The sequence below is a fragment of the Dichomitus squalens genome (assembly GCF_000275845.1).
Source record: "Dichomitus squalens LYAD-421 SS1 unplaced genomic scaffold DICSQscaffold_5, whole genome shotgun sequence".
Classification (NCBI taxonomy): domain Eukaryota; kingdom Fungi; phylum Basidiomycota; class Agaricomycetes; order Polyporales; family Polyporaceae; genus Dichomitus; species Dichomitus squalens.
The window spans coordinates 832,218-857,825 of NW_006766887.1; the positions used below are offsets into that span (position 1 = coordinate 832,218).

General features: G+C 57.7%; 10 protein-coding genes across 10 annotated transcripts; 6 read left to right on the forward strand and 4 right to left on the reverse strand.

Annotated features, from left to right (window-relative positions):
• Positions 1-636: 636 nt before the first annotated feature.
• Positions 637-3,319, forward strand: DICSQDRAFT_144911 (uncharacterized protein; the record flags this gene model as incomplete). The annotated part of the gene is made up of 5 exons (XM_007362983.1): positions 637-661; positions 1,023-1,553; positions 1,980-2,275; positions 2,334-2,624; positions 2,699-3,319. The coding sequence occupies 5 exons, from the start codon at positions 637-639 to the stop codon at positions 3,317-3,319; spliced, it is 1,764 nt and encodes a 587-aa protein (XP_007363045.1).
• A 441-nt stretch (positions 3,320-3,760) lies between these two features.
• Positions 3,761-4,726, forward strand: DICSQDRAFT_133898 (uncharacterized protein). The gene is made up of 2 exons (XM_007362984.1): positions 3,761-4,164; positions 4,225-4,726. The coding sequence occupies exons 1-2, from the start codon at positions 3,916-3,918 to the stop codon at positions 4,270-4,272; spliced, it is 297 nt and encodes a 98-aa protein (XP_007363046.1). The 5' UTR covers positions 3,761-3,915; the 3' UTR covers positions 4,273-4,726.
• A 45-nt stretch (positions 4,727-4,771) lies between these two features.
• Positions 4,772-8,584, forward strand: DICSQDRAFT_101013 (amidase signature enzyme). Its single transcript, XM_007362985.1, has 16 exons — positions 4,772-4,951; positions 5,021-5,134; positions 5,210-5,320; positions 5,382-5,455; positions 5,712-5,932; positions 6,026-6,099; positions 6,213-6,264; positions 6,508-6,638; positions 6,941-7,045; positions 7,103-7,188; positions 7,256-7,298; positions 7,375-7,529; positions 7,593-7,660; positions 7,719-8,116; positions 8,180-8,299; positions 8,353-8,584. Exons 1-14 carry the CDS (start codon positions 4,816-4,818, stop codon positions 8,089-8,091), a joined length of 1,743 nt encoding a protein of 580 aa, XP_007363047.1. The 5' UTR covers positions 4,772-4,815; the 3' UTR covers positions 8,092-8,116; positions 8,180-8,299; positions 8,353-8,584.
• A 760-nt stretch (positions 8,585-9,344) lies between these two features.
• DICSQDRAFT_167412 (amidase signature enzyme) lies at positions 9,345-12,258 on the forward strand (the record flags this gene model as incomplete). The annotated part of the gene is made up of 12 exons (XM_007362986.1): positions 9,345-9,519; positions 9,576-9,689; positions 9,761-9,871; positions 9,941-10,014; positions 10,446-10,519; positions 10,817-10,947; positions 11,102-11,206; positions 11,266-11,351; positions 11,414-11,456; positions 11,520-11,674; positions 11,749-11,816; positions 11,883-12,258. 12 exons carry the CDS (start codon positions 9,345-9,347, stop codon positions 12,256-12,258), a joined length of 1,512 nt encoding a protein of 503 aa, XP_007363048.1.
• Positions 12,259-12,796: 538 nt separating this feature from the next.
• DICSQDRAFT_144914 (uncharacterized protein) lies at positions 12,797-13,288 on the reverse strand (the record flags this gene model as incomplete). Its single annotated transcript, XM_007362987.1, has 4 exons — positions 12,797-12,844; positions 12,901-13,012; positions 13,089-13,114; positions 13,187-13,288. The coding sequence occupies 4 exons, from the start codon at positions 13,286-13,288 to the stop codon at positions 12,797-12,799; spliced, it is 288 nt and encodes a 95-aa protein (XP_007363049.1).
• Positions 13,289-13,447: 159 nt separating this feature from the next.
• On the forward strand, positions 13,448-14,730 carry DICSQDRAFT_81385 (mitochondrial fission 1 protein). The gene is made up of 5 exons (XM_007362988.1): positions 13,448-13,585; positions 13,672-13,804; positions 13,904-14,005; positions 14,114-14,191; positions 14,251-14,730. Exons 1-5 carry the CDS (start codon positions 13,523-13,525, stop codon positions 14,340-14,342), a joined length of 468 nt encoding a protein of 155 aa, XP_007363050.1. The 5' UTR covers positions 13,448-13,522; the 3' UTR covers positions 14,343-14,730.
• Positions 14,731-15,100: 370 nt separating this feature from the next.
• Positions 15,101-16,624, reverse strand: DICSQDRAFT_101026 (uncharacterized protein). Its single transcript, XM_007362989.1, has 6 exons — positions 16,607-16,624; positions 16,431-16,547; positions 16,145-16,377; positions 15,826-15,987; positions 15,737-15,753; positions 15,101-15,678 (listed from the first exon to the last, which is right to left on the reverse strand). Exons 2-6 carry the CDS (start codon positions 16,545-16,547, stop codon positions 15,461-15,463), a joined length of 747 nt encoding a protein of 248 aa, XP_007363051.1. The 5' UTR covers positions 16,607-16,624; the 3' UTR covers positions 15,101-15,460.
• Positions 16,625-17,116: 492 nt separating this feature from the next.
• Positions 17,117-17,972, forward strand: DICSQDRAFT_81391 (histone H2A). The gene is made up of 5 exons (XM_007362990.1): positions 17,117-17,167; positions 17,224-17,240; positions 17,300-17,448; positions 17,518-17,647; positions 17,704-17,972. Exons 1-5 carry the CDS (start codon positions 17,165-17,167, stop codon positions 17,825-17,827), a joined length of 423 nt encoding a protein of 140 aa, XP_007363052.1. The 5' UTR covers positions 17,117-17,164; the 3' UTR covers positions 17,828-17,972.
• A 472-nt stretch (positions 17,973-18,444) lies between these two features.
• On the reverse strand, positions 18,445-22,963 carry DICSQDRAFT_125261 (uncharacterized protein; the record flags this gene model as incomplete). Its single annotated transcript, XM_007362991.1, has 12 exons — positions 18,445-19,589; positions 19,639-19,695; positions 19,751-19,821; positions 19,887-20,235; positions 20,288-21,675; positions 21,728-21,789; positions 21,844-21,915; positions 21,969-22,126; positions 22,182-22,239; positions 22,536-22,562; positions 22,766-22,804; positions 22,868-22,963. 12 exons carry the CDS (start codon positions 22,961-22,963, stop codon positions 18,445-18,447), a joined length of 3,522 nt encoding a protein of 1,173 aa, XP_007363053.1.
• An 817-nt stretch (positions 22,964-23,780) lies between these two features.
• DICSQDRAFT_153325 (60S ribosomal protein L3) lies at positions 23,781-25,467 on the reverse strand (the record flags this gene model as incomplete). The annotated part of the gene is made up of 4 exons (XM_007362992.1): positions 23,781-24,078; positions 24,140-24,257; positions 24,683-24,915; positions 24,967-25,467. 4 exons carry the CDS (start codon positions 25,465-25,467, stop codon positions 23,824-23,826), a joined length of 1,107 nt encoding a protein of 368 aa, XP_007363054.1. The 3' UTR covers positions 23,781-23,823.
• Between the last annotated feature and the right edge of the window lie 141 nt (positions 25,468-25,608).

The window sequence follows — 25,608 nt, forward strand, 5'->3', positions numbered from 1 at the left end:
TCCGCGATGCTCAATGCAAACCTCCACCGATTTTCTCCATATTTCACACGTATGTACTGTCCAGGATGCAAATGAAGTGTGCGAAGTCTGAAATGTATGAGAGAGGAAGGGAGGGAGATAACCATGAAATACGTTATGGGTCGTAGCTTCTGGGGTCATACTAGTAGTAGCCTAGTGCAGGACTTCGCGCAAGAGTTGGCGACATCGAGGGATTGGTCCACGATCATGCTCTGGCTTGGAAGGAGCCCCCTAAGCTTGGACAGTTCAAGCTTGATCTGGTGTGGATGGAGACTATTAGCGGGCGCTGTGTTGCTTGAAGTAAGCTGATCCATGTTTAGCGACGTTGGCCCAATCCGATTGCGACGTCTATGGGCCTCAGTAGCGAGTTAAAGGCCCACCCTCAGGGGGAGGAATAACATTTGCACCTTATTCGTAATACCTCCTCTGTCGCCATGCATACGAATGCTGCGATATGAATCGAACTCGTCTCAACCGAAGGACGAGGAGCACGATGTAGATTATTTATGAACGATAAGAAATATTTAGGGCAGTGATACCCCATTCCCACACGCAGCGACAGACGCGCGGAGTCCGACCTTGTTCCTTCCAACCACGACCCCGACCTCATTGCAAAACATGGCGACAGCGGGCGAAGAGACTGGTGAGTACATTTACTCTTCTCGTTTTTCGTCCTTCCCATTCCATTCTGGAGGCAGGGATGACAGCGCGAGTCGACGAGAGGCGCAACTCCCGGCCACATCATCCTGGTTTTTCTAGCACAGACTCGAGCATACAGGCAGACGCAGTGTAGCCCATGCACGCCCCGTACACAGGCTTCTTTTTACAGCTTTTACAGCTAGCTCGCTCCTCGTCTCCAGTCCCGGGATGTTCGTGCTGTGTTTCTCGTTGCGCACGATTCCACGCTGAAAGACATTTCCTGGCCAACCTCCACGTTTTGGTTACTGACAGGCCCAGATTCTGAGCAGCTGCACCTTACTCACACGTTACTTATACTCCAGCAGAGCGATTTGGCGGCGAACGTCACCATGCTTCCCGCGACTACGACCGGGACCGCGAGCGCAGGCACCGAGACGACCGTGAGCACGGCAGGGAGCGAGGAGACCGCGGAGAACGCGATAGAGAACGCGACCGTGAGCGCTATGAATCTCGCCGGCACGGAGAGCGGGACAGGGACCGCGAGCCGCGCGACAGAGACCGTGATCGTGAACGCTTCGGGGCGCGTGGTGGCCGCGAGGACTACGAGGAGTACTCACGACGTCATCGTGGCGACGACGACCGCAGGCGCGAACGCCGAGGCGGAGGAGAGGAGGAGCATGGTGGCCATCGCAGGCCTCCCCGTGGCGGCGGCGATGACGAGAGAGGCGATCGTCGGGGGAGAGGAAAACACCGGGAAGGGTTGGGGACACCTGAGAGGAGGTCTCCGACGCCGCCGGACGCGGCGCCTCTGTCGCAGAGGAAGAGGAAGGCGAGTGGGTGGGACGTACACGCTCCTGGGTACGAACAGTATACCGCTATGCAAGCGAAGCAAACAGGTGAGTAAAGGTGTCAATTACCCGCGTGGTTTTAAACTACGGTCCAATGGGAGCGGGGGTACGGTTCACGGAGGTGAAAGTCATCAGATCTCCGCATTTAGGTGGCGGACTGGCTTATCTGGCACTCTATCCTAGATTGGATGAGCCCGAGGCAATCTGTGGTGTCCGTCCAATCATGCTGCAGTTACCCCATCACCCTTACCGATTTTCTTCGAAGCCGACTTTCTTCACGGCTTCGAAGAAGGGTGCGCGACAGCATGCGATTCGTTGACCTTCCCCAGGGTAGGCACGAGGCCGTAGTATTGTCGTAACCCTCTGCATGCGGCCATTGGCCGTTCGTCTCGAGTAGGCTTGCTATTGGACCGACAAAGGAGTGGCCAATAACATTCTCCAGAGCATGCTGACCTCGTTCTCCGCGGTTTGTAGGTCTATTCAATCTGCCGGGTGCAAACCGCACGCAGATACCCCCCATTCTCGCCATTCCAGGGCTTCCTCCCCCCATGCCTGTATCGACCTTCGGTATGGGCACTGGTGTCAACCCCAACCTATCGAGGCAGTCCCGTCGCTTGTATATCGGCAGCATCACCCCAGACATCAACGAACAGAACCTGACGGACTTCTTCAACTCGAAGATGAAGGAGATGAACCTGGGAACCGGCGCTCCGGGCAACCCGGTCTTAGCTGTTCAATGCAATTACGAGAAGAATTATGCATTTGTCGAGGTATGCATCGTGGAAATATTGCGTCTCTCACACCGTCTCGCTAAACATCCCGTATCAGTTCCGTAGTGCTGAAGATGCGACCGCGGCAATGGCATTCGATGGAATCATCTTCCTCAATGGCCCACTCAAAATCCGTCGTCCGAAGGATTACGGTGGACCAGACGTCATAGCGCCCAACATGCATGTGCCTGGTGTCGTGTCGACCAACGTCCCGGACTCTGCGAACAAGATATTTGTGGGCGGGCTGCCGACATATCTCAACGAGGAACAGGTGATGGAATTGCTCAGCAGCTTCGGCGAGCTCAAGGCGTTCAACCTTGTGAGAGAAAATGGGAATGGTCCCTCAAAGGTGTGTTCCCAATCTTGCCTTGTCGAATTCGTTCGTTCTCAGGCACTGACTCCGTCGAATCTATTGCTCCACAGGGCTTTGCGTTCTTCGAATACGTCGACCCTAGCGTCACTGACGTCGCCATCCAATCGCTGAGCGGCATGGAACTGGGTGACAAGTACCTGGTTGTGCAACGCGCATCAGTCGGTGCAAAGCCGGGCCAGTCACCTATCCCGGGAATGTACGACCTGAACCCCGAGATTCCCAAACCGATCCTGCCCGTCGGCGACCTGAGCGAATCACAGGACCGCATCCTCCTCATGCTCAACATGGTTGTCCCCGAGGAGTTGCAAGATGACCAGGAATACGCGGACATTCTCGAGGACGTCAAAGAGGAGTGCGGCAAATACGGCGAGGTCGAGGACCTGCGTATACCTCGCCCGGTCAAGAAAGACAAGGCTAAGTGGGGCGAGGGCGGGCGCGACAGTGCATTGGCCCAGCAGCGTGCCGACGAGGCTGCAGGTGTCGGTCGCGTGTACGTCAAGTACGCCTCTCCACGGAGCGCCGCCAACGCGCTCAAGGCTTTGGCGGGACGAAGCTTCGCTGGGAGGAGTATCATCGCGACGCTTCTGAGCGATGACGCGAACACGACCCCGCCGCTGAATCTGATCTTCGCCCCGCAGCCCGACGCGCCTCCGCCCCTTCCCCAGGACTAAAAGTTGATCGAGCATTGCTGAAAGGAGACTAGCGTCGATGACCGGCTACTCAAGCTTGCGATTCGTTGCGTAAGGACGAGATGTGGGTGTACCACCGGGGTCTGTGTATTGCTCTATGTTGCTATTACATCGTTGCTGAACATTATGGCTTTGGGTGCACATGTTGTCAGCCTTGAAGCTTGACGGTGCACGAACCCCGTCACCTTGTGCACACGAGCCACGACCGTATACAACGCTCGGTCTCTTGTTTGCCATGGGAAGGACGTTGCTCGCGTAGCTTCGGGTGAAGACGCTGATTGCGTGATTACGACTTGTCCTGCTTGCGCGTGACTGGCGCTCCGTCAAGACGAGCGTGAATTCGTTGGGTCACAGGTGCGTCTGGAAAGCGGCGCAGAAGGGTCGTGAGGAAGCCATTGCGCTCATGAGGTTCGCATGTTGCGCCAGGCAGCGAGAAGCTTCTCGACATGGTTTAATCACTCGAGTCAGTCTCGCACAGCGCTTCTAGGGCCAACCAATAGCATGTTCGGAATGCGATTGGCTCGCAGTTTGCCACCAAGGCAGGGGTAACGTCATGTCAGCAGGCTGTCCGCCGACCTATGTCCGATGGCCTTCTGTCCCTTCTACCTGCCTGGCTCTTACTCTATCTCCTCCCGATGGCGCAGGCGTACGTGCCTACGTATCGTCATGCGACCGTTGGGATCGTGCGGGCATGCGCTCTGAGCAGGCGATGCGACCGATCTGGTCGCGGTTTACCACATCCCACCGCGTCTGACCCCTTCTCTCCCGGACTGGGGCAACTCACGGCAGTACCGGCCTATCACGGCTCGATCCCGCTTGCGAAAGCGGTCCGTCGACTTCCCTCCGTGTGCTATACATTTTCCATTTCTGACGACCGGGCTTTCCAGATTGATCCTGCCGGACCGGACGCGAGTACGAGACAGGCGAATCAGTGATTCGTGCGGGGAGGCGGGAAAACCCAAATGCAACAGGTTGCATGCCCCTGTCCGCGCGTGAATGTTTCACTTCGCATGAACGATAGTACACCGCCCGCTCCGCAACTTTCGCATCTCACTGTCTGCAACCGAGCCGGCCCTCGCATCTGAGCATCGCCCGCGTCCGGTCAGGATCGTTGGCAGCTAGCAGACAGACGATGGTGACGGCACGCTCGCGGGCTTCTCAGGCTACTCTCTGCCACTTGCTCAACGCCACACGAAGCCATCTTCGAAACATTCCCGTTCTAGCGGGGGACTGTCAAGGATGCATTTCCCGCCGATCCCCGACCGCAGCCACGCACTGAGGAGGGGATTTCGAGTGGGAACTGGGATCCATCCTACCTCTCCCCCCCACTCGCTCGCTCCGCGGACCTCCCGCTAGCTGCATTTAGGACGCCCGTTTACGCGACTACATATAAACATCGACAGTAGTCACCTAACTGCGCCGGCGCCCGTTCATCTACTCTTATCCCCTACTCAACCCCTCCTCGAGCCATCTCAGCAATGTGGCCCTTCTCCACTTCGGCGTACATCGAAGTTTCACGCAGGAAGCTCCTAGTGCGCCAAGAGGCTCTGCGTGCAGCGCGTACACGATCTTTCGTTCCTGAGGGAATAGAAGAGAGTATCTTACGCGCGACAGGTCTGTTTCTGTCTTCTATCAACGTTCGCGGGAACGCATCGCTCACCTTCGACTTCTTCCAACCTAAAGCGAAGGAGATTGTCGAGCGTATCTCTAAGGGCGAGTGGACCGCGTCCGAGGTGCTCGAAGCCTACATCTCGCGCGCGCTTCTCTCGCAGGACCTGACCAACTGCCTAACCGAAGGTCTGCAATCCTCATATCTCTTCCCTGCTCGACTGAGAAATTTGCTGACATCCTTGAATGGGTGCCGACTTCTAGTGTTCTTCCGCGAGGCGCGTGCACAGGCAAAAGCGCTTGATGCTGAGTTTGCCTCAACGGGAAAGATTCGCGGCCCGCTCCATGGAGTCCCTGTGAGCTTCAAGGATGTCTGTCAGTGACTGCTTACACCCGTGTCTTGAATTCTACGTGCTGAAACCTGCCTCTCGTGAAGTCGACGTCAAGGGATACGACACTACCATGGGCTTCTCGACACGGGCTCACAGGCCCTGCTTTGAGGATGCACAGGTGCGTCTAAGGACCTTTGTCTGTATATGAGCGGTTCGCCCGCAGCCTGTAGGCGGTCGGTATGCGGTTCTAGCGTCTTTCTTGACGCTGCGATCCCTGCCGCTCTCATTTATTGATGGGCGCCAGTGCCCACAGGCTAATGGAATTGATCATCGGTGCCTGATGTAATGGACGACTGCCATCTATTGTTTTTCGACCCGTCGCCATATGTCTTCTATTGCCCGTCACTCACCGAACTTCACCTTTTCGTACCTAGGTTGTGGCTCTCGTCCGTCAGGCGGGTGGCATCCCCATCGCGAAGACCAATGTGGCGCAGCTAGTTTTCTTCTTCGAGTGCACTAACCCCGTATGGGGTCGTACCCTCAATCCTTATTCCCGCTCGTATACGTGCGGAGGGACTAGCGGTGGCGAAGCCGCTCTTCTCGGCATGGATGGTGCTGCTCTCGGCTGGGGAACCGACATTGGTGGCTCTCTAAGGTCGGTCAGCACAACATCCTCTGGATAGTTCACATGCCTTGTCAAAGCAGCTCCAAACATTGATGCTGACATATTAACGCTCTGTTCCGATAGGATCCCTGCGTCATTTTGCGGTATCTACTCGCTGAAGCCTGGCTGGGGGAGAATCAGCACGGCCGGTGCAATCGGTACGCGTCTTTCCAACGCCATATGTGTCAGAGTTATGTTTGTCTCCGAGGACGCTCCCGTCGCCGATTAGCCTGGTGGTATGCATGGGACGCTCATGTTTGTTCGCACGCAGGTACATGGCCCGGGTTCGAGGCGATCCGCACTGTGGCAGGGCCAATGGGAAGGTGAGTGCCAATGCTGCCACTGCACGCGGCAGCCCATCCAATAAGACTCCCTTCTCTGATCGCCGCGGACATAATGGAAACCTTGCTCGCCTATGACACAATGGGCATGCCACCACGTTTCTTATCGACACGCTGCGCTCTGCGATGGTGCCGCGGGATCACATCGGAAATCTGCTGCGCTCTCAACTCACATACGGACGCCACTGCAAATGACCAACCACGACGCATTCGTTCTCACGGCAGATCCGTGGAGGACGTCGAGCTTGGCGCACGCCTCGTCTTCGGCAAACTGGGTACCGAGTACGACCCCGCGCCAGTACCGTATCGAGAGCCGGACATGCCGCAGAAGCTGCGCTTTGGGTTCTACATCTCAGGTGCGTGGCCGGCAGCTTCCTGCTATCGCTTTCTCCGCCTTCGTTTCCCGTTCCACTCGGAGGTCTCGTCTTCTATGCTTGCGCTTCTCGCTTTCGTGGTCCTAACAGGCCGGCGGTTCCCATCCTCGGAGTAGGCCCCTCGCGGGGCTCAATCCCGCGGTCTGGCGCTATTTTGGATAGAATGCGCCTCGCGACCTCTGAGTGCAGCCGGAAACATGCTTCCAGCCAAACTTTCACCTGATATTTTTGTGGCCTGTCGGAAATGAATGACGGAGCGTGAGGGGCTGATGTCGGAGGTACAGACAACTTCGTCAAGCCGTCCCCCGCGAACCAGCGGGCGGTGCTCGAAGCGGTTGAAGCGCTGCGTCGCGCAGGCCACGAATGCATCGAATTCACAGTGCCACAAGGTTTGTCTCTTCTCGTCCTCGTGCGCCAGGCGCGGCTTTGACCTAGGCGCTCTACAGCACCCCGAGCCATGGAGATCTTCATAGGCCTCACGGCAGCAGATGGCTACAAGACCCTCGCTGCAGAGCTTGGGAACGATCCAGTTGTAAGTAGATACATTGCCCGGTACCGCTATCAGACCTTGAGCCCCAGCTGACTGAACATGATTCCAGGAACCTGGCGTGTCATCCCTCCTGCTTGGTCCGTGGCTGTATGGTGCGTCACTCGTGCTGACGTCCCGGCCGGACGATATCTCCGGTACTCATCCTATCCCGTTTCCCTTCCGCCTCAGGCTGGGTGCGGAATAGCATGGCCTGGATGATAGGGAAACTATTCAAGGACGACAAACTGTCCGGCACCGTGCGCGCAGCGTCCTGCAAGTCCGTGCAGGAATTCCACAACTGGGTTCGGCAACGAGACGACTACTCCCGCATGTTCTACCGTGAGGTCCGTACTCTGCCTCATCGCACCATATCCATGTCATGCTCACTTACGTGGCTCCTGCATCAGGTCTGGGATGGGCATGGGTTTGACGGCCTTTTGGCGCCTGTGCTGGCGCTGCCGGCATTGCCCCACGAGTAGGTGTCCATCATGTCTCCGCCCGCCGCATCGTGACATTCACCACGCCGTCCACAGTTCCTGCAAGTTCCTCTCCGCTCTCGCGGCCTCCACGCTCCTTTACAACACGGTTGACAGCCCCGTTGGCGTCATCCCCGTCACGCACGTCCGCCTGTCGGATGCCGCGACGACCGAGTGGACGAACCCACACATCGGGGCCGGACACGGGTCGCCTGTGGTCGAGAAGCTTCTGTATGGGAAACCGGACGAACACGGGATCGGGAGGGGCGGCTTCTACGACGCAGAGAAGATGGCGGGCATCCCCGTGGGCATTCAGATCGTCGGCAAAAAGTGGGAAGAGGAGAAGGTCATCGAGATGATGAAGGTTGTCGACCGGGCCTTAGGACCCAGGCCGTTCGGACCCCTGGCCTGGGAGAAACAAGGTCGATGAGCTTAGCCTGCATAGCAGGAGCGCGGTGAGTCACGGGGCCGTTTTTGCTACCCTCATAGCCTTGTCTGATACCTGATGCCCTTGGTAGACGACTACTGTACATCCGACTCGACACTACGACATTCTATTTGGCCCGGGATGTTTGCTATCCTATACGTTTATAATTGCTGTACTAACTCTCCCTTGTTGCTGCTGGATCCGCTCATACGTATGCGCTGGTTTCCCTCTTTTCTCTGTATATCTCACATGGTAATCATGTAGTGCGCGGTCATTATGCCAGCGAAGAGCTCCCAATTCTCATGTGGCCAGGGCTGCAGAACGGAAGGGGTGCCTGTGGGTGCCTATGGATGCAAGTTCACATATCAACCCGACAGCAGGGCTGCCGTGATCGACGAATATGAGCGGCCAGGCGATCGACTGCCGACCAGGGGCAACTCCGCACGCACGATCGACAGAAAATTCCTAGACTCGCCCGATGGAACACACAAGTGTCTCATATGCAAAGACTGGTTAGTCTAGACTTGGGACTCCATTCGGGCCGCGACCAGGCGTGGAGGCGAAATTGTTTCACGGCCGACTACAGCTCGGTCATGTGCCGGCGCTCAGATGGGGGGTTCAATGCGACGAGAAGGCCTTAGCGGCCTTGGGCTTGTGTGAAACATTTTTGGGAAACCCTAGCTGGTAGTCTCACCTTCTACAGCATTTGCAGGGGCGAGCGGCTAGCCGGCTACAACGTCTGCTCGTGCGCTATCGGCGTGCGCGTTGGCAACATGGAGCATCCGCGGAGGGTTTTCATCGGACTCGCCTCTCGAACGAGCTGACAAGCTGATTGGATGGTGGTGATTGATCGCGGCACGTTGTCTCCTGAAGCATCAGCGATTTCCCACTCAAGCTAGCCTCAACGAAACAGAACCAAGTCCGGCGTCGGCATGTGGCCACAGGCTGGGGTGCGCCGAGATGAAAGCCTTCCAAAGCCCCTGCGTCCCACATGAGTGCATCCCTCGAGATCGGTTTCTCCCTGACTCTGGAGCTTCTTCCTTGTGGTTGCCACGTGTTTTCAGCGGAATGCACTCATTGACAGTATGTGCTGCCTTGGCGAGTATGTGTCTCAGGGTCGTCAAATATTGGCTCGAGAGCATTGTCATCTCGCGTACTAGCTGTTCCGTTGCGCGTGCGATCTTGATGTCCATGGACCGAGTACCCCAATCAATGACGTGCGGGCCCGGGAGAGTATAAATTGAGGCTGCGCTGGCATGAGCGATCCCTTGAAGCTTGTTCAACCTTGGTTCCTCCACTGGCAGATGTGGCCCTTCTCACCAGTTTACGAGCAAGTTTCCAGGCGGAAGCAGGCTGCCCGGGCCGAAGCCCTCGCCGCGGTCAGGGGTGAAGCCTTCGCTGACGCTACGGAGCAATACATACGTGCAACCGGTAAGGTTAACGTTAACCTTGTTGTCTCTAGAGCGTCTAACTGACATCGCATCTAGCATCCGAGATTGTCCAGCGCATCTCTCAGGGCGAATGGACGGCGTCTCAGGTCCTCGAAGCCTACCTCGCTCGAGCGGTCTTAGCTCAAGGCTTGACAAACTGCCTGACAGAGGGTTTGTATACATTCTGCGTATTCCAAGGCGAAACAGCCATGCTCATGCTCAACCCCCCACGTTCGCTCTAGTCTTCTTCTCGCAGGCTCGCGCAGAAGCGACGGCGCTAGACGAAGAGTTCACATTAACGGGCAAGATACGGGGCCCTCTGCACGGGGTTCCCGTGAGCTTCAAGGATATCTGTTGGTCATTTGCCTGGGTTGCACTTGCACATTGCAACTAACGCGTGTTCTTCCTTTCTTCTAAACAAGTCGACGTCAAAGGCTACGATACCACCATGGGCTACTCGTCCTATGCCGACAAGCCCGCGTCTGAGGACGCGCATGTGAGTGGAGTTTCGCCGAAATGAATGGTCCTCGCCGATCCTCCTCTTTCGTCGTGAGAGCATGTGCATCCTCCGACATTCGGTATGTTCCTTGACATCATGGTCCTTACTAGTTGCTTCTTGGGGATAGGTCGTTGCGATGGTTCGAGCGGCAGGAGGAATCCCTATTGCTAAGACCAACTTATCCCAAATGATGTTCTTCTTTGAGTGCGCAAACCCTGTCTGGGGACGTTCCTTGAATCCATACAGCAAATCATATTCGTCCGGTGGCTCCAGCGGCGGCGAAGCTGCGTTACTCGCTATGGACGGCTCCGCTCTCGGGTGGGGTTCCGACATCGGTGGTTCACTGAGGTCAGTACATCCGCGGAAGCCTCCGGTAGTGTTCAACAGAAACCATTCAGCCAAGGACTGACGTTAGATCGTCTCGCTAGGATTCCTGCGTCAATGTGCGGTATCTATTCCCTCAAACCCGGCTGGAGTCGCATCAGTATGACCGGGACACAGGGTACGCATTCCCGACCATCCCGGAACCCGAGCGTGCTTCTCCATTGTGGCGTCTTCGCCGTCGGCGCTCGTTGGAAGTGCATGCGCTGACACCTCCGCTCCGCAGATACCTACCCTGGCATCGAAGGTGTCCGCTCTACACTGGGGCCAATGGCTCGGTGAGTCCGCACGGAGCGCCCTCAACTGTCAGATAACCTTGCAGATACTAAGAGGCATCATTCTTCTCCCGTCCGCGTCCCTGTTGATATTCGTGCGTGACACTCACGTGGGCATCGTGAACCCGTTTCATACGGAGCAGCTCCGTGGAAGATCTTGAGCTCGCTGCGCGCCTGGTCTTCGGGATACAAGGTGCGGAGTTCGACCCTGCCCCGCTGTCGTACCGGGACGTCCGGCTTCCTGCAAAGTTGCGTCTCGGGTATTACTTGTCCGGTGCGTCTTTCTTGTCCTCGTGTATGTGGTCCCTGCCGTCGGTTGAGTTCAATAAGTCAGTCAACGTGCCTTACCACGGCTGCAATTGTCGACGAACTACTGAACCAAGTTGTACCGAGTCTCATAAATCACTAACGTGAATGGTTTGTCTCAGATGGCTACGTGAAGGCTTCACCCGCTTGCCAACGTGCCGTGCTCAAGGCAGTGGAGGCGCTCCGCAAGGCTGGGCATGAATGCGTCGAATTCGAGTTTCCACAAGGTACGCATTCATCGACTGCGCGTTTACTGGTGTGGCTGCAGTTCTGACGTCTTCCACAGCGGCAGAAGCAATGGAGATATACATGTCTATCACAACCGCCGACGGTCTCAGGACGATGCAGGAACCCCTCAACGGTGATCCGATGGTGAGTTCCCTGCATCCAGTTTCCCCGGCCCCGCGATAGTATTCACATTCAAACTATGTTAGGAACCGGGGATATCCACAACGATATTGAGCGCTTCGCTGCCAAGTCCGTGCCACCTGCCTTCCCGTCATGCTGTCTGACTGACGGCGGGACATGAAATTACCACAGAAATTGCGCGCATGATCATTGCATGGGTTGCAAAATGTATCTTAGGCGACATCGTGTTTGTCAGGACCACGCGCGGGACGGGTTACACAACCGTGCAAGAGTACCACAAGTCGGTGGTTCGACGGAATGCGTATGCGCGTATGTTCGAGAAGCAGGTGCGTCCCGCTACTTGGGGGGCATCTCCCGGTACGCCCGCCGACGGCGCTCATGGCTGACACTATCTCCAAAGGTGTGGGAGAAGCATAACTTAGACGGCATCATTGCTCCTGTGATCGCATTGCCTGCAGTGCCCCACGGGTGAGAGAACGGCCCATCGTGTTCTACCGTCCACTTCGGGTATACTGACTACGCGGTATTGCGAAGGGCATGCAAGTATGTCTCCCCCATCGCCGCCGGGGTTTGCCATTACAACGTCTTGAACCTCCCCGTTGGTGTGGTCCCCGTCACGCGCGTCCGCACGACCGACATTGCGACCGCCGAATGGACGAACCCCAAGGTCGGCCCTGGGCACGGCTCGCCCCTTCTCGAGCGGCTGCTGTACGGCACGCTCGATAGGGCCGTCGGGCACGGCACCGGTGGGCTATACAACGCCGAGAAGATGGCAGGCATGCCGGTCGGCGTGCAGGTGGTAGGGCGAAGGTGGGAGGACGAGAAAGTCATTGAAATGATGAAGGTGCTGGATCATGCCCTAGGCCCGAGGGGTTTCGGACCTCTCAACTGGGTGGAGCAGAAAGAGTGAAGGGAAGCAAGGGCTGAGATAGGTATACTCTCGGGAGGGGTATGCAGGACGATTGCGTGTCTCTTTGACACATATGTTTCACATATTTCCGTCACCTTTCTTGGACAATTTGGTTCCTAGACATGTGCTCTCAGGCTAGCGTTTGCGCGACTCAGCGCATGCAGGTAGATTGCACCGGGGAAGAGGCAAATTAAATCATGAATGGAAACCGGATAGCAGCGAGAGAGCACCTGGCTATGCGGAGGAGAAGGGCAAGGTTCACAAACTTACCTTACATTCGGTCGGTCATCGGGAACGACGGCTGCTAGTGTGAACGTAGAGTTGAGGGGAAGACACTGGATCGTATGACATGCCATGAAGTGGCTACAGCCCCTAGCCAGTTTAGTTGGTCAGACATGCCGGAAGCAGAGCTGTGGGAGGGCACCAGAAAGCACGCGTTTTGAGTATAGCACAGAAGACCATACTAGATGGAGAGTATTTGAAGTAGGTCATTTGCGCCACAGACAAGCAGTAGAAGCAGTGACTAACTAGCAAAGGGCTAGGCTACTACCTTGCCGGCTCTACGGTCAGCTTTGCGCTGTTCCATCTAGAAGACAGGCGTTAGAAAAATAATCTCGGAGAGTATCTAATAGTCCAACTCACCCAAGCTTTCTTGCAGTCCCTGTACGCTTGGAAATAGTCCAAGCACTTGTCTCGGTCATAGTCATGCTTATTCATACAATCCATGGACGCCTTGGACGCATCCGCACACGGCCTAATAATAGTATCAGCACGTCGGTGTGCCAGCGGGGTGAGCGACGTCCTGACTCGAGCGGTGACATAGAACGTACTCCACAAACTTTGAGACTTGCTTGTTCTGAATGCGGGTGAGAAGGTGTTCAGTGAGTCTACACATCGCACATCCGCGCGGGGAAGAAGCAAGGCCTACTTTGAAGTGCTTCGTGTATGGCTCGGGCTGCACGTTGGACTGAGGCTCAGGCAGCGTGACGTCCCTGTCGGACTCAGGCGCTTCAGTTGTCCGCGAAACCATGGCGGCCTGCGCGAGATAGTTGAGAACTACAGCCCAGCAGACTCGGAAGACGGAGACGGAGGTGCGGAACCAAGCCTCGATCGGGTGTCTCCGCCACAGCAACGTCAGTTATGGGCGTCTGTTCCTTCCCGATTGGGCTGCCGGAGCCTCTCGCGTCCCTCTCAGCTATTGTCCTACGTCCACTCCGTCCCCGTATTTGCTTCTCGACTTCACGTTCCGACGTCGTATGCGAACATGCCTACAGAACTTCCATACGCTGCCGACGCTGAAGAGTCCCTATCCTACGACGAGCTCGAGGTGAGCATTAACCACGCGGCGGTGGACCTGGACATAATCAACACCTGTAACGCTGAAACGCATTATGTGGCCGCTTGTGTTATTAGGTTCTCCGGTTACAGTACCAGAAGGAGCTCGCGCAATCGCACGTTACTGTTCAGACGAAGTTCAACTATGCGTGGGGACTAGTCAAGAGTCCGCTGAGGGAACACCAGGTCGAGGGTGTCAGGCTGCTGCAAGGTATGTGCCATTCCTGCTGAGCTGCGCTAAGGCGCAGCAGCCACAACCTCCTTTGTGTTTTTTTCGAGCGAACGTGCCTGATTGCAACGTTTTGTGTAGAAATTTATCGCGCTGAGCCCGCGCGGCGAAGGGAGTGCCTCTACTATCTTGCACTCGGCCACTATAAGATGGGCAACTACGAGGAAGCACGGCGGTTCAACGGTGCGTCCTCCCTGCCTCCGCTGCACCGTCGCATCTGACTCCTCTGCTGCCTGCTCCACAAACTGTTTCTTGACGCTCCCACCTACACTCGATCCCTCATCGCCATAGCCTTGCTTCTCGACAAGGAGCCCGCAAATCTCCAGGCGCAAAGCCTGGCGGGACTCATCGACAACCGAGTAACGCGAGGTACGCCTCTCCGTCCTCCACCAACATATCAACGTCCCTCCTTACCTGCACCCTTGTAGATGGGTACATCGGCATGGCGATCGTAGGAGGGGTCGCAGCGCTCGGCACACTCGTCCTCGCATCCGTCATACGGCGAGCATCCCGCAAATGATCGCACGCCCGCGCCTCTCCTGACCTCTGCTCTGTTTACCATACATGCCGTCGCTGTTAACCGTGCTGAACTCAAACGCAATGATCACCGCTCACGGACTCGATAAACATGAACGGCGCGATGACAATGACGAAACGGACTGTATATATATCATCAACATCCACTTGTGCGCCTCGCCTTCGCCCTCTCGTCGCTCTCGATCTGTTTTGGGTCTCCGCATCATTTATTCGCTAATCTGCGTCATGCCCTCATACGACCGGCGTGGACGTTTCGGCGGAGCAGGAACCATACGTGACTCCCAGCAGGACGCGTCCCCACCTGGCTCGGCATCGAGTCCTGACGTCCATATCCCCGATTGTATTCATGAACAATACCCACCATATTTAGCCGGACTTCTCGTCGGAGCACACACCGACACCGCAGACGTCTGAGGTCATACACACGTTTAGAATGATGATGGTGGTACAGCAGCAGTACGGTACGAGCGAACCGAGCGCGAGTGCCCTCTCCGCCCATCGTGGCTACGTTCACATAGAAAGACGTGTGCTGTACCGTGTGGGTGCACGATGTTAAGCAGTGCTGTAAAAGCGACGGAGTCTCTAGCAGGAAACGCAGTAAGTAGACCAAGCACTTGAAGAGAGGAGAAAGATATTGTCCATCCGTGATGACAGCAAAAGTCAGGGAAATGCGGCTGATGTGGAGATATGGCGGTATCGCAGGTCTGTATGAGAGGGGGCAATGCTGGGACTTGTGGTGAGATATGTAGAACGAAGATATGCAACGTGGTCGGAAGATAACGTTGGGCTGGGCGTGAGATGGGACATGGACGTGGCGGGCGTTTTGGGATAGTAACCCAACACGTCCTGCGCGGGGGATGCTACATTGGGGTGGACGGGGCGGGTGAGTGGGGAGAATGCAGGACCGGGCGCGGGGCGCAGGCGCGGGTCAATAACCTACAGTAACGGAACACCAGAGGAAAGAAGGATACAGAGCAGAGCGACGAGGACGATGCGTATATATGCAACAGATGCTTGTGTGCTGCTGGGCGATAGTAATGACAACGAGAATGCGGAACGATGCTTGGGGCATTTCCAGAGAGGGACGGGGGGTTTCCGGGGCTATGTCGGGAGGAACTGCGCGGCCTCGGCGGCCATCTCGTCTGGGGTACGCTTGAACGCGGCGATGCCGAGGAGGACGAAGCCGATGATGACGGCGACCTCGAACGCTATCCAGAAGATGGCCCAGACGTGCGCGCGGGTCTTGGGGTACATTATCGACCACTGGGTCGCGTCGGAGTCGTTGGCCTTGCGGAAGTACTTGTCGTCCGCGATGTCCCCTTCGGTCGCATGCTTCAACGCGCGATCTTCCATGGATAGAGTTTGGGTAAGACTCACAGACGACGTACAGCGCGCTGTAAGGGAGAAGGTGCATCGGTCAAAATGCTATCTGTGACTGAATGGAGGGTAGTCGGGCTATGACGTACTTCATCACACCAATGAACAAGCAGTACCATCGTAATGCTTGTCTGAATAATGCGTCTCGTCTGCTGTTGTGAGCAACAAAATTCGAGAAAGTCACGCACGCATGGTCGATGAACCAGAACCCGATGAGGAGACCCTCCCAGATGACCGTGAGCAGGATGGTTCTTTCGCGCAGCCGAGTGCAACACCGTTCACGTGATCAATGAAAAGCGACGCGAACCCACATGGCAGCAGGCGCGGGGAGGACCAGGGAAGCGAACAGACGCATCGATTGTCAGAGGGGGGCCCCGCACCGCGAGGGAAGCGAGGAAAGGGACGTACAGCTTGTTGCGGACGAGGGCCAAGGGCGCGACGAGCCCGATGCCGATGACGAAGCTCATGATCTTGGAGACGAGGGTGTCAAAGCCGGCCATGATGAAGAGGCCGCCGAGGATGGTCGAGCCGACGTAGCCTGCGGCGAGGATGGTCGGGGGATGGCCGCCGGAGACGATGGTGGCCCCGCCTGCGTCGGGGTCTATGCACACTTTCATGACGGACCCTCCCGTTAAGACGGCCTGGAGACGTCGGTCTAGGACAGGGAGAAGTAGGCGGAGCAGGGTGGACGCACTAATGTTATGTGACACAGCTCATGCCATCCTATCGTGAACAGTTTGAGGGGGGTGATGATCATCCTGGCTCCAGGCATAACCCAAGCGGCGAAGATGACGACAGCATAGACGACCATCTGTATGTGGGGCAAGGGAATGAGGCATCAAGACGTTTGGAATAAAAGAAACGACATACAACATAGAGCACGGGCACCTATCAGAAGATAAGGGAAGCGATCAGCCATAGTTCGGTCGAGAGAAGAGAACGGCGCACCTGGTCGTGGGTCGGGGCTACGGGACTCATGTGAGGCGCCGGAGGAGCGACGGGAGGACGGGGGACGTATGGGGGAAGAGACATGGCAGGAAGGAAGCGGGCACAGTATTAATAGGGATGTGTTCTGCGTTGCAGGCGAGCAGCACGACCAGGTCGCCCTCGAAGTGAAGCCTGCGTGCAGGGCGTGGAGTGGAACCCGAGTCCTCCTTGGGTCCCCACAGCCACCTGCACCTGCCCAGACTCTCTCCGGAGTTCGATCAGCCTCGAGGCGCCTCTCAGCGCCAAACCAGACGCCCATAACCCCAGACGCGTCTGTCACGTGGCCCGCGCGCGACCTTTGTTTACTCGCAGGGCGGAGTTACAATCGGCCCCTGCGATATAACTCACAGCCGGCTTCGCGTTTCCTCAACTCGCGTCCCTCCCCTCTTCCACCACTATCCTCACGCCCTATCTACCCTCTCGTACCTCTAACAAGCAAATATGGTGCGTATACATCGAATGCACTCGCTTTGCGGCGCATACTGACTTAGATTTCGCAGTCTGGCAAGGGAAAGGCGTACGCATCCACATACAACAACCTGACGCGTCGTTCACTTACATTCAACCGATACATAGTGGCAAGTCCTCCTCTGGCAAGGCTGGCGGTGAGGCCGGCAAGTCCCAGTCCCGTTCCGCGAAGGCCGGTCTCCAATTCCCCGTCGGTCGTGTTCACCGTCTCTTGAAGAAGGGCAACTACGCACAGCGTGTCGGTGCAGGTGCTCCTGGTGCGTTCCCTCTTATCTAAGGTTTTAAATCATGTGGTTGACATCCAATGCGATGCATCTTCTGCACAGTCTACCTCGCTGCCGTCCTTGAGTACCTTGCTGCCGAGATTCTCGAGCTTGCAGGTAACGCCGCTCGTGATAACAAGAAGCAGCGTATCGTCCCCCGTCACTTGCAGCTCGCCATCCGTAACGATGAGGAGTACGTCCAATTGATCTGACTGTTGTCTTTGCGCATCCAACTCACCCATCATCAAGGTTGAACAAGCTCCTCGGTGATGTTGTCATCTCGCAGGGTGGTGTCGTCCCCCACATCAACCCTGAGCTCCTCCCCTCAAAATCCAACAAGGGCAAGAAGGAGGGCGCCTCTCAAGAGGTGTAAGAGCCTTCTTTCGTCTTGTTTGGTCTTTGCTTCTCGGTTGTCTCGTATCCTGTCAGGATTTGTACACTGTATCACTTTGTCGTATGTGCCTCTTAATTCGTATTGCATGACATGTATTATGATCCATGATTCATGGCAGTTTCGCTTCTTTGGACGTTTGCGAATGCTGGTGTGACCCTGCGTCGACTTCTAGCGACGTGCGGTGGAAGTCCCCGCTACAGGCGGTCTTTTCTTTTGCAATCACGACGCACATCCGTTCTGGCAAACCAAAACAGTCATCAGCTACTGCTGGTCTGAGCAGCCTCTCTGGGGATAGACAGTGCCCCGGGTCATGTCGATACGTGAGAACCAGGTCTTCTGTGCAAAATGGAAGTCATGGGACGTTATAACATAGATATCGTCAAGAGCATATGTGAATGTCAACATAACCAAAGCCGTAGCTTCACAGACTACCAGGAGTCAGCCCCGTACTTGCACTCATCAAGCACATCTGCAACAGTCCGCCACAACAACTAAGATCGAACACCGTAGATAAATCGCTCTCCATGCCCAAACCCATAGCCACAGCGACCGCCAGGGCCTACCTGTCCAAACAGCACCCAAGGCGACCTCGGACCTCACTGAATGATCTCATCCTCCGCGTCGCTCGCCATCGTCCTCCGCGAGAGCTCCGACACCCTGCTGATGCTGCTCCGCTTGTTCACGTTCACCGACCGCGTCCCCGAGCCCGCCCTCCGCAGACCCGCCCCGCCACCACCGTTCTGCCCGTTGCCCGCGGGGAACACGCCCTGGCCGCTGCCCGGCGGCGACCCGGGCGACCCCGGGCGCCCGGCGAGGCTCTGGCGGTGCATCGCGCTCGCCGTCCCGGTCCCGCTCGCGTTCGACGGGCGGGGCCCGCGCGTGAGGCGCGGGCCGCGCACGATCCCCGACGCGGACCCGGGGCCGGACGCGCTCGTGGGCGTCACGCTCTTCGTGGGCGACGGGCTGCGCGAGCCCGTGGGCGTCGTGATGCGGGGCGAGACGGAGCGGCTGAGCGCGGCGGGGACTGCGCGGGGCGCGGGGGCGAGCGTGGGCGAGGCGGGCGGCTCGGCGAAGTGTGCGGGGCGCGCGGGCGGGGGAGACTCCGGCTCGGGCGGGGGCTCCTTGAACTGGGGGCGGGGCGGGAGGTCGTCGGTCTCCGGAGGGGGCTCCTTGAACGTCGGGACGCCTGGGGGCGGGGGAGGGGGCGTCGCGCTTTGGGTGGGGAGCGGAGGCGGGGGAGGGATGTTCTTGGGCAGCGGCGGAGGTGGGGGGATGCTGCTGAAGTCGGGAGGGGTTCTGGCGTCATCCAAGACGATGTCGCCGGGCTGAGGCGGAGGCGGGGGCGGGATGGATGGAAGCTCCTCAGGCTCCGCATTGATGGATTGTGGCTCATCGTGGATGCTCAGAGGCTCGTCATGGATGCCCTGAGGTTCGTCAACAAAATGCGCCGGGCTCTCAGGTACACGTGGTAAGACAGGGTGGGAGCCCGTAGAGGAGGGAGGCGGTGAGGCTGACGTGACGCTAGCGGCACTCTTGTTGACCTTGATTCCGCGCTGCTGAAGCTGCTGGACATGGAGCTCCTTGAGGTCTGCACCGGCAGAGATGCGCGAGCGAGACATGCGCATGTCGACAGGACGGGTACGGCGACGGACAGGAACCTTCCGGTCGGATTCACGCTTCTTTTTCAGGATGGCAGGAGGCAAGATTTCATCGTACTTGTTGACCAGATCCATGAAGAGCACTGTAAAAGCGGTCAGACGAGTACTCGAAGGAATGGACACAACGCATACAGGTAGGGTGGCGATCTTGGATAGAGTACTGTGTCTCCTGCTTGGGCCGGAGGATAGCTATAGGATGGCATGTGAGTGGAGGAGGCAAGGCTCGCAAGAATTGATAACATACTACGACCCATGCTCAATGCCAGTTTGGTGACATACACCTCGTTCGACTCGGTCTCAGACTCCGACGTCGACCTGATGAGACTGTCGAAAAGCTTGGTCAGTCCACGAAGATCGTGCAAGCAAAATTGAATACTCACTCCTTCAAGTGCTTGATGAGAGCGTCCAATACGAACAAATGAATCTTCGGCAGCTTGAGCAGCGCGTTCTGGACGTCCTGAATATGTTGCTCGTCCGATGGCTTGAGCTCGTTCTTGTTGCTGCCGACAGTGGGGTACAGCTTACGCAGCTCGTCCCAGCCCTCGTACATGCAGAGCGGCGGGTCGAGCTCGAGCGCCCACAGCTTGACACCACTCGCCAGCACCGGCGCGTCGTACTTCTGCAGCAAGTCGTGCGGGATGTCCTCCTCCGGCGGCACAGCGTTGAGGGTCTCGCGGAGGTGGTGCACGGCTGGGAGCGGGACTTCGTAAATCCACGTCTTGCGCTTCTCTGCACCGGCGGTCAGCATCCACACGTATACAGCGGAAGGCGACACACGTACCGCCATCGTTGGGCAGCGTGCCGTACGCCTCCTCGAGAGCACCAAGGAGAGCGAGCAACACAGACGGAAGCTCCTCCTTCCTCTCCGCAGGATTAGCCACGTTCCAATACGCGCTGTCCGCCCACCGCCGCAAGTCGATCCCGAACACGACATCGCTCTCGTCGTGCGAGATCGACTCGTACACCTGCGCGACAGGCCGGAACGGCCCCGTGCGGTACCGCTCGATCAGCACCTTCACGTCCTGCTCAGGCTGGTACGCCGCGACGAGCGTCTCGACCTTCTCGCTCGAGCTCTTGTAGTTGCCCGCGAGCTTGCCCAGCGTCGCCTGGTACTGCGTGAGCGCCGTCTTGACGGCGCGCAGCCGGTCGAGCTCCCACTTCTGCAGGATCTTGAGCGTCTCCTCGATGCGCTCCTCGAGGCCCAGGCGTTGCCGGTCGAGCTTGCGCACGGCGACGCGGTACTCCTTGTCCGCGTTGTCCGCCTCGCGGCGCGCACGGACGTGTGCCGGCTCGCCGTTGCCTGCGAACGCCTTCGACACGAGGCTAGCGAGGCCCCCGGTCCGGTTAACGACGTTCTGCGCGAGCGGCGACAAGCGCTGCTCGATCGGGGTCAGGACCTGGGCTGGGGTGCCCGCGGAGAGCTTGCCGTTGTTCGCGGCGGCGGGCGGGGCGTCGAGGCTGAACGCGCGCGGGCGGAACTGGTAGTACGCGTCGTCGGCGTTCTCGAAGTCGTTCCCGAGCTCGCCGAGACGGCGAAGCAGGTTGTGCTTCTCGGTGAGGACGCGCGCCGCGACCTCGGCGTGGTCGAGGTTGCCGTTGAACGCCTTGACGTTGTCGTTGAGCCAGCTCGCGAACTCCTCGCCCGAGAAGCAGTCTTGGTACTCGCCGAGCAGCGGGAAGCGCACGGGACGCAGGGGCAGCTGTTCCTTTGCCTTCTTCAACATCGCGGTGACCTCAGCTGGCGTCATCAGCACGCCTGCGATGTTCAAAGGGGGGAGCGGAGGCGGCGGCACCGGGTTCGTCTCGAGCTGAGGCGGCGCCACCTTGGCGGGGGGCATCGGCGGGTCGAGTGGCGGGGGCGACAGCATGCGTTGAGGCGTGCTCACTCCAGAGCCGACGTCGCTGGCGCGGCCCTTACCTTTATCAACCTTCGGCGTGTGCTGCTCTTCCTCATCCGCATCGAAGTGCACTTCTGGCTTGGGAGGCGGTTGAGGGGAACCGGTTGACGCATTCAGCCTGAACTCCTTCAGGCGAGAGGTGATGCGCTCGGAGATCGTAGCTTGCCGCTGTGGCGCGCGCACAGCTACAGGGTTCGCGCCAAGAGGCTTCAATCTGGGCGACGTGGTGTACTGGTCACCGACGGGATGCGTGATAGGGGCGAACCGAGCGCTGTTGGAGAAGTCTCAGCGTCTAGAACTCTGCCAAAAGAACAGACACGTACTCGTCCTCGGCCTCGTCCGCTTTACGAGTCTTATTGAGGTAGTCATTCTTGAGTTTCGCAACCTAGAAGCATGCCTGAGCACTCGAATGCATGCATGGTGATTTTGGTCAACATACCTCAGCTAGACCGACTTCGTAGTTGTGAATGTAGCCCTCGAGCATGTTCACCTTGCTCGCGAGAAGGCGGTCCTAGAGGAAACGCGTCAAGTAGTCAATCGTGCCCCCAACAGCGACCGACATACCTTGTGACTGGCCGCCCACTTCTCGAATGGCTCAATCACGCTGGTCTGCAACTCCTTCGCTATACTCTCGTGAAGGGTACCCTGGGCCGCGCTCTCATCACGTATGCCCCTGAAGGCCATCAACAACGACGCGCCATCATCCTCTTCGAACACGGAACCTAGTGAATAGGTGGATTAGAGGACCCGGTGACCTTTGTAGTACTGTAGACGTACCAGCAGGCGGATCAGCCTTCAAAGTTGCACCAATCGTCAGCTCTGCGGCAGCACGTTGCTACAAACAATGCGTCAGTACACATCAATAACAAGCACCACAGATATACGAATAGCAGTGAAATGTGAACATCCGGGATGCAATAGCACCATGCAAAAATATGACGCTATACGCGCTAATGGCAATGTTGATGCACACGGGGAACATGACACCGCGCCGAGAGATACGGTGGAATGGGTGAATGCACCAAGTGCCGTCCAGCGGGGTGGACTGTGCGAGGCGACCTAAACCGGACATATGGTCTGAGTGGCTGCGCGTACAGAGACAGTGGCCTCCTGACGGACATGTACGCGTACATGCCACTGAGTCGTGTAGTCCGGCCGCTAGACACAATCATGCGCTCGTTGTGGCCCACCACATACTGTTCAAGCGTAGGTCTGCGCTTTGAATGACCTCGCTGCCGCGGGCAGTCTAGACTTTGCAGGGTATCTTCTATACCGCACCACGAGACACAGGAGCACTATGCATCCGCGACCTCGCCAACGCAGCCGTCTCTGGTGCAAACGTCTGGGTGAATGAGACTTACGCGAATGAACTGGGCGATTTCAGCATTCTCCGCAATCCCCTGCAAGCACGACGCCGCCATAAGCTACACGTTTCGTCACTTCAAGAAGGAGGCTTCACGTACCTTCTCCAGCTCGGCATACAAGACCTCCAACCCTTTACGGTAATCCTCCGACCAGAACGAATTCGAGAACGTGAGCGGGAGCGACAGGACGGCCATGGTGTCACGGACGCGCAAGCAAGCGGGTATACGTGTGATTATGGCCCCAGACAAATCAAAATCACAGCGACTGGACAGGAGAGGGACCCGAGCGGGCAGTCGTGAGCGTGCGTGAGAGAGGCGGCAGATATAAGCGTATGTAGCACGGGGTGGGACCTGCGTCCGGTGCCGCAGCGGAGGACTGGGAGAGAACGCGTTGAGCTGGCGTGTTGTAGAGCCGTCCGTGGGGCGTGTGAGGGACAGGAGCAACAAGCTGCTGGTGATGGTATTGAGAGAAACGCGCAGGAAGGGTGCGGTGCAGCGCGGGCGAATCGAGACAGCGCGCTGTCTCACCCCCGAATCCACCGCCCTCACCGCCACCCACGTCCGGCGATGCCCAATTGGCAGGTGCGCGAGGGTTCTGCGCACTTCATTGGCCGTAGAAGCAGACGAGAAAGGCGCTCCCGGCATGCGCGCCCTACCTATCCGCACCGTACATACATAGCCATCTCACCCGGTCCGACCGAAGCACCCATTGCTGTCACGAACAACGGAGATGTACACGCAATCTGCTGTATCTGACATACTCACACTGTTCACCAACGAACATAAGTAATCCCAGCTTGCACGCGCCATGAGGAAGCACGACTAGAGCGGGGTGTGCTACATTCAGCGCCCATAGAACGGCATATCCCCGCGGGTTCGACATCGACTGCGACACAGATACTGTGATGAGGAGCGCACCCACAGCGCGCACCGTGAGCCTGCGACCGTGGTCGCACTATATCCTCGCAAGAGAAACGGCAGCTTGTGCAAATCATGTACGACAGCGTTGCGACGGGGGTGTGCAAGGTGGTCCTGGAACATTAAGCATGTCTGTATTACAGTACGTAGTCCTCTAAATCGTCCTCGGCCTCGGCAGCTCGTGAGCGCGCTCCAGGCGTACGAACGCCCGCCCGCCCAGCACTGCCGTATAGAACCTCCGAGTCGCCGAGCGACACGGGCGAGTATGCGCTCTCAGCGCCGGTCGCCTCGAACACGTTCCCTGGCGCGTCAGGGAATGTCGATGTCGGAAGCTGCAGTAAGTGTGGTGGCTGTCGCGTCAGGTAGAGTCTCAACAATGAGTCCTCCGCCGCCTACAGGAAGATGGTACATGAGCTGCCTGGTACGAAAAGTCACAGATCGCGACGCCCTCACCCGATATTCCGCCATTTTCAGGGAGCTGCCAAACCCTTCCCCAAGCTTATCAGCACCGGAGAAGATGCCCACTACAAAGACTGGCGAGTTCGACAGTCGACCAGTCTCTTTGAGTAATCTAGATTTCCATTGTCAGCTTCTCATACTCAGACTTCCCGCCAGATACTCGTTGGAAAACACCCAAGCCTGCCTTTCCTGGCGACGCAGACCCTAGGAACAACTTCGCAAGGGTGGGCTTGCGCCCCATTCCCCGAGATTCACTGACCGTCCAAGCACCCAGCAACCCAAATAGAAAGAACAGCAGCCTTTAGATTTGGCAGACGCGCTCAGAGACGCGACATCAGCGAGCCTGAGGGAGCCAGGGACGACACAGTCTTGTCGAATGGCGCGAACGGATGAAAATTCAACTCATGTCCACTTTGCTTACAAGCGGGCAACACTCTGGGCTGTCCACATAAAAAAGAGTACGACAAGCACCACTTCGCAACAAACACATCGTGTAATAACACGAGCACAGCGAGAGCCATGGAGAAGGACACATACCTCGATATTGGGCGCTCCCTCCCAAACTTCTGGACCGTCGCCAGCAATGTCTGCTTCGGATCCCTGAACTTCATCATGCTCCGCAAATCGACCTCTCTGCTGAAGAAGAATTTCTCCACGAATCTCCGTGCGGAACGCAATGACCGGTACTGGTATACCAAGGCGGTCAGCGCTCTCGGCACGGATGCCAGCGCGTCGATGTGAAGCACGGCGCCCTGCGTCAAGTTTGCAGGCTGCACGCAATAAATGAGCGAGATGAACGGCGCGACGCAAACAGCACTTACTGTGCGATGCCAGCGCAGAATGGGCGTGACACCCATCTCACGCGCCAGGTTCGCGCAGGTCGTCGGACCGACGTGTGCGCTGACTGCGGCCTTCATGACGCGGGTTGGGAGGTGTGGGTAGGATGAGTTGACGAACTCGGTTGCAAACATGCCGAGGAGGGAGTTGCCGAGGGTCGCAAGGGAGGCATTGGTGGCAGGTAGGGGCTGGTCGGGATGTTGCTGGTTGTGCAGGTGGACGAAGGACGGGTGCGTGCAGGCCTGTTCGATGACGTCCACTGAGGGCACAACCTTCCCGAGGCCTATCCTATGCGCGAAGGCCGCAAGTGTCGACCGAGGAGGGGGTTGGGACGCGGCCCATGCCTGCGCGTCGAAGACGGCTGGTGGAGCAGCCTTGCCAGCAGGGAGGAGGGAGTGTTTTGGAGGAAGAGCTCTTAGGTGTGAGGAGGAGACATGGGCGAGCTTGGAAGCCGTGTTCGCGACCTTGCGCTGTGCATAGCCCATGAGTGGATGTCGACCTCCGCCAGCACGCGCTCTCGAAAGGTCACCGTCCAAATTTTGGAACCGCCAAGCAGACGCAGCGACCCCGGAGGACCCCGGAGACCACGGCCCGTGCCGGCGTGTAGCGCTCCCTCCCCTCAAGAT